Source organism: Choloepus didactylus, chromosome 17 (assembly GCF_015220235.1).
Source record: "Choloepus didactylus isolate mChoDid1 chromosome 17, mChoDid1.pri, whole genome shotgun sequence".
Classification (NCBI taxonomy): Eukaryota; Metazoa; Chordata; class Mammalia; order Pilosa; family Megalonychidae; genus Choloepus; species Choloepus didactylus.
The window spans coordinates 12,637,245-12,643,788 of NC_051323.1; the positions used below are offsets into that span (position 1 = coordinate 12,637,245).

The 6,544-nt window shown below is 39.2% G+C and overlaps 1 protein-coding gene across 1 annotated transcript; it reads left to right on the forward strand.

Annotated features, from left to right (window-relative positions):
- The first annotated feature begins 209 nt into the window (after positions 1–209).
- On the forward strand, positions 210–1,860 carry LOC119512352 (RNA-binding motif protein, X chromosome-like). Its single transcript, XM_037806968.1, is given in 2 exon segments — positions 210–1,052; positions 1,055–1,860. Coding segments are annotated over 2 exon segments (1,053 nt in total). The 5' UTR covers positions 210–274; the 3' UTR covers positions 1,330–1,860.
- Positions 1,861–6,544: the final 4,684 nt, after the last annotated feature.

Here is a 6,544-nt window from a genome sequence, read left to right on the forward strand (position 1 = left end):
CACTTTGGGTTGCACAGAAGTGCTAGCGGTTTCCCCTTCCTGTTCTCAGACTCAACCTGGCAGCCCTCACACGTGCTGAACCTGTAGGAAGCACCTGTCAGCGAGCTCATAGGAGCTTCAAACTGTTCTCACCTTGCTCCTCTTCCAGGGAGCAAAATTGGTTGAAGCAGATCATCCAGGAAAGCTCTTCATTGGTGGGCTCAACACAGAAACAAATAAGAAAGCTCTTGAAGCAGTATTTGGCAAATATGGACGAATAGTGGAAGTACTCTTGATGAAAGACCAGGAAACTAACAAATCAAGAGGCTTTGCATTTGTCACCTTTGAAAGCCCAGCTGATGCCAAGGATGCAGCCAGAGACATGAATGGAAAGTCTTTAGATGGAAAAGCCATCAAAGTGGAACAAGCCACTAAACCATCATTTGACAGTGGTAGACGTGGACCAGCTCTACCTCCACGAAGCAGAGGCCCTCCTAGAGGTCTTAGAGGTGGAAGAGGAGGAAGGGGAGGAACAAAGGGACCTCCTTCACGTGGAGGGCACACGCATGATGGTGGCTATTCTATGAGTTTTAACATGAGTTCTTCCAGGGGACCACTTCCAGTGAAAAGAGGCCCACGACCACGAAGCGGGGATCCTCCTCCCAAAAGATCTGCCCCCTTAGGACCAGTTCACAGCAGCAGTGGAATGGGAGGAAGAGCTCCTATGTCATGCGGAAGAGATAGCTATGGAGGGCCACCACGAAGGGAACCCCTGCCCTCTCATAGAGATGTTTCTTTGTCTCCAAGAGATGATGGATATTCTACTAAAGACAGCTATTCAAGCAGAGATTATGCAAGTTCTAGCGATGCAAGAGATTATGCACCACCACCAAGAGATTATACATACCGTGATTATGGTCATTCCAGTTCACGTGATGACTATCCATCAAGAGGCTATAGTGATAGAGGTGGCTATGGTCGTGATCGAGACTATTCAGATCATCCGAGTGGAGGGTCCTACAGAAATTCATATGAGAGTTACGGTAACTCACGTAATGCTCCACCTACACGAGGGCCCCACCATCTTATGGTGGAAGCAGTCGCTATGATGATTACAGCAGCTCATATGACAGATATGGTGGAAGTCGAGACAGTTACTCAAGCAGCTGAAGTGATCTCTACTCAAGTGGTCGTGATCATGTTGGCAGACAAGAAAGAGGGCTTCCCCCTTCTATGGAAAGGGGGCATCCTCCTCGTGATTCCTACAGCAGTTCAAGCTGTGGAGAACCAAGAGGTGGTGGCCATGGAGGAAGCCGATCTGATAGAGGGGGAGGCAGAAGCAGATACTAAAATCAAACACAACTTTGGACCAAAATCCCTGTTCAAAGAAACAAAGTGGAAACTGCTATAACTACCCAAGGACTACTAAGGAAAAATTGTGTTACCTTTTTTTAAATTTCCTGTTAAGTTCCTCTCCATAATTCTTATGTTCTTGTGAGCAAAAAGTAAAACATGTTTAATTTTATTTGATTTATGAAATTGCTTTCAACAAGCGAATGTTAAATGTGTGAGACTTGACTTGTGTATTAGTGTTGTAATCTTCCAAGTAAAAGTGTTCCTAAAGGCCACTTTATATCTGATTTTTCCCAGTAAATGGGCAAGCACTCCTAAGAGCTTCCACAAACATCTAGCCATCTAAAATGGAGAGATGAATCTTTCTGCTTATACAAACAAGCTAGATATTAGAGGGTGGTTGGGGTAATGCTACTCTTAGGATTTCAGGATGTCTTCAAACTGAACTCTCAATGTTCTCAGTATGAAAAACCTGAGATCAGATGCTTATGTAAGGAAAATGCTCTTCACCCAGTAAACCCAAAAAAGCAAATGTGTAGTTCTGGCCGTATTTTGTCTTTCTGACATTTTCTGAGGAATCTGCAAGAACTTCGCCTTTTCTCCCTCTCCCAATAAGACTATTTAAGTGTGTGTTAAACAACTACAGAATACTAAATAAAAAAGTTTGGCCAAAACCAACCATGAAGCTGCAAAAACAAAAAAACAAACAGCAGCAACAACAGCAGCAACATACCCACTTTGATACCATACTTAAGAGTCAAAGACAATTGTTTTCCACTTAAGATGAGGAATAAGACAATGAGGTCTGCTCTTGCCCCTTCTACTAAACATTGTAGTGGAGGTTCAAGCCAGGGCAATTAGGCAAGAAAAAGAAATCAAAGGTATCTGGATTTTAAAAGAAGAGGCAATACTAACGCTATTAGCATATGGCATGGTCTTGTATGCAGAAAATCATAAAAAATCTACAAGAAAACTATTAGAGCTAATAAATGAGCTCAGCAAGGTTACAGGATACATCAACAACATGCAAAAAAGTCAGTTGTCTTTCTATAAACTAGAATGAACAATTCAAAGTGAAATTAAGAAAGTAATTTCATTTATAATAGCATTAAAAAGAATAAAATATTTTGAAATAAACTGAACAAATTAATTCCAAAATTTGCAGTCTGAAAACTATAAAATGTTGGTGAAAAAAATTAGTGAATACCTAAGTAAATGGAAAGATATCATATAATCATGGATCAGAAGACCTAATATTCTCAAGATGGCAATTTTCCCCAAATCAGTCTACAGATTCAATGCAAACTCAGCTTCCTTTTTTGTGGAATTTGACAAGCATATCCTAAAATTTATTTGGACATGCACATGTGTTAGAATACCTAAAATAATCTTGAAAAAAAAAAAAAAAAGAACAACGCTGGAGGACTCCTACTTCCTGGTTTCAAAACATTCTACAAAGACTGTATGGCACTGGAATAAGGATAGACAGATGGATCAATGGAATAGAATTGAGACTTCAGAAATAAAGCATCATATTTATGGTCTATTGATTTTTACAAGTGTGCCAAGAAAATTCAATAGGGAAGAATTCTCTTTTCAACAAATAGTGCTAGGACAACTGGATATCCATATACAAAAGAAAGAAGCTGGACTCTTCCTTCCACTATATACAAACATTAACTCAAAATGGATCATGGGCATAAATGTGAGAGTAAAAACTGTAAATTCTTGTAAGAAAATTTGGAAGTAAAACTTTTTTTTTTTTTTTTTTTTTTTAAATCATCATTTTATTGAGATATATTCACATACCACGCAGTCATACAAAACAAATTGTACTTTCGATTGTTTACAGTACCATTACATAGTTGTACATTCATCACCTAAATCAATCCCTGACACCTTCATTAGCATACACACAAAAATAACAAGAATAATAATTAGAGTGAAAAAGAGCAATTGAAGTAAAAAAGAACACTGGGTACCTTTGTCTGTCTGTTTCCCTCCCCTACTTTTCTACACATCCATCCATAAACTAGACAAAGTGGTGTTTGGTCCTTATGGCTTTCCCAATCCCATTGTCACCCCTCATAAGCTACATTTTTATACAACTGTCTTCGAGATTCATGGGTTCTGGGTTGTAGTTTGATAGTTTCAGGTATCCACCACCAGCTACCCCAATTCTTTAGAACCTAAAAAGGGTTGTCTAAAGTGTGCATAAGAGTGCCCACCAGAGTGACCTCTCGGCTCCTTTTGGAATCTCTCTGCCACTGAAGCTTATTTCATTTCCTTTCACATCCCCCTTTTGGTCAAGAAGATGTTCTCCGTCCCACGGTGCCAGGTCTACATTCCTCCCTGGGAGTCATATTCCACGTTGCCAGGGAGATTCACTTCCCTGGGTGTCTGATCCCACGTAGGGGGGAGGGCAGTGATTTCACCTTTCAAGTTGGCTTAGCCAGAGAGAGAGGGCCACATCTGAGCAACAAAGAGGCATTCAGGAGGAGACTCTTAGGCACAAATACAGGGAGGCCTAGCCTCTCCTTTGCAGCAACCGTCTTCCCAAGGGTAAAACTTATGGTAGAGGGCTCAACCCATCAAACCACCAGTCCCCTATGTCTGTGGTCATGTTAGCAACCATGGTTGTGGGGTAGGCGAATACCCCTGCATTCTCCACAGGCTCCTCAAGGGGGCACTACATCTTTTTTTTTTTTTTTTTCCCCTTGTTTGTCTTTTTTTCTTTTTTTTTTTTTTTTAACTTTCCCTTCTTTTTTCAAATCACCTGTATGAAAAAAAAAGTTAAAAAGAAAACAAACATACAATAAAAGAGCATTTCAAAGAGACCATAGCAAGGGAGTAAGAAAAAGACAACTAACCTAAGATAACTGCTTAACTTCCAACATGTTCCTACTTTACCCCAAGAAAGTTACATAATATAGCAACATTTCAGTGAACTTGTTCCTACTACAACCATCAGAAATTAACAGACCATAGTCATTTCTGGGCATCCCCAGAACGTTAAATAGCTTATCTGTTCTTCCTGGATTATTGTTCCCCCTTCCTTAATTGCTCTCTACTGCTAGTTCCCCTACATTCTACATTATAAACCATTTGTTTTACATTTTTCAAAGTTCACATTAGTGGTAGCATATAATATTTCTCTTTTTGTGCCTGGCTTATTTCGCTCAGCATTATGTCTTCAAGGTTCATCCATGTTGTCATATGTTTCACCAGATCGTTCCTTCTTACTGCCGCGTAGTATTCCATCGTGTGTATATACCACATTTTATTTATCCACTCATCTGTTGAAGGACATTTGGGTTGTTTCCATCTCTTGGCAATTGTGAATAATGCTGCTATGAACATTGGCGTGCAGATATCTGTTCGTGTCACTGCTTTCCGATCTTCCGGGTATATACCGAGGAGTGCAATCGCTGGATCGAATGGTAGCTCTATATCTAGTTTTCTAAGGAACTGCCAGACTGACTTCCAGAGTGGATGAACCATTATACAGTCCCACCAACAATGAATAAGAGTTCCAATTTCTCCACATCCCCTCCAGCATTTGTAGTTTCCTGTTTGTTTAATGGCAGCCATTCTAACCGGTGTTAGATGGTATCTCATTGTGGTCTTAATTTGCATCTCTCTAATAGCTAGTGAAGCTGAACATTTTTTCATGTGTTTCTTGGTCATTTGTATTTCCTCTTCAGAGAACTGTCTTTTCATATCTTTTGCCCATTTTATAATTGGGCTGTCTGTACTATTGTCATTGAGTTGTAGGATTTCTTTGTATATGCAAGATATCAGTCTTTTGTCAGATACATGGTTTCCAAAAATTTTTTCCCATTGAGTTGGCTGCCTCTTTACCTTTTTGAGAAATTCCTTTGAGGTGCAGAAACTTCTAAGCTTGAGGAGTTCCCATTTATCTATTTTCTCTTTTGTTGCTTGTGCTTTGGGTGTAAAGTCTAGGAAGTGGCCTCCTAATACAAGGTCTTGAAGATGTTTTCCTACATTATCTTCTAGGAGTTTTATGGTACTTTCTTTTATATTGAGATCTTTGGTCCATTTTGAGTTAATTTTTGTGTAGGGGGTGAGGTAGGGGTCCTCTTTCATTCTTTTGGATATGGATATCCAACTCTCCCAGCCCCATTTGTTGAAAAGACCATTATGGCTCAGTTCGGTGACTTTGGGGGCCTTATCAAAGATCAGTTGGCCATAGATCTGAGGGTCTATCTCTGAATTCTCAATTCGATTCCATTGATCTATATGTCTATCTTTGTGCCAGTACCATGCTGTCTTGGCAACTGTGGCTTTATAATAAGCTTCAAAGTCAGGGAGTGTAAGTCCTCCCACTTCGTTTTTCTTTTTTAGAGTGTCTTTAGCAATTCGAGGCATCTTCCCTTTCCAAATAAATTTGATAACTAGCTTTTCCAAGTCTGCAAAGTAGGTTGTTGGAATTTTGATTGGGATTGCATTGAATCTGTAGATGAGTTTGGGTAGAATTGACATCTTAATGACATTTAGCCTTCCTATCCATGAACATGGAATATTTTTCCATCTTTTAAGGTCCCCTTCTATTTCTTTTAGTAGAGTTATGTAGTTTTCTTTGTATAGGTCTTTTACATCTTTGGTTAAGTTGATTCCTAGGTACTTGATTTTTTTAGTTGCTATTGAAAATGGTATCTTTTTCTTGAGTGTCTCTTCAGTTTGTTCATTTCTAGCATATAGAAACATTACTGACTTATGTGCATTAATCTTGTATCCCGCTACTTTGCTAAATTTGTTTATTAGCTCTAGTAGGTGTATCGTTGATTTCTCAGGGTTTTCTAGATATAAGATCATATCATCTGCAAACAATGACAGTTTTACTTCTTCTTTTCCAATTTGGATGCCTTTTATTTCTTTGTCTTGCCGGATTGCCCTGGCTAGCACTTCCAGCACAATGTTGAATAACAGTGGTGACAGCGGGCATCCTTGTCTTGTTCCTGATCTTAGAGGGAAGGCTTTCAGTCTCTCACCATTGAGTACTATGCTGGCTGTGGGTTTTTCATATATGCTCTTTATCATGTTGAGGAAGTTTCCTTCAATTCCTACCTTTTGAAGTGTTTTTATCAAAAAGGGATGTTGGATTTTGTCAAATGCTTTTTCAGCATCTATTGAGATGATCAATTGATTTTTCCCTTTCGAGTTTTTAATGTGTTGTAATACATTGATTGTT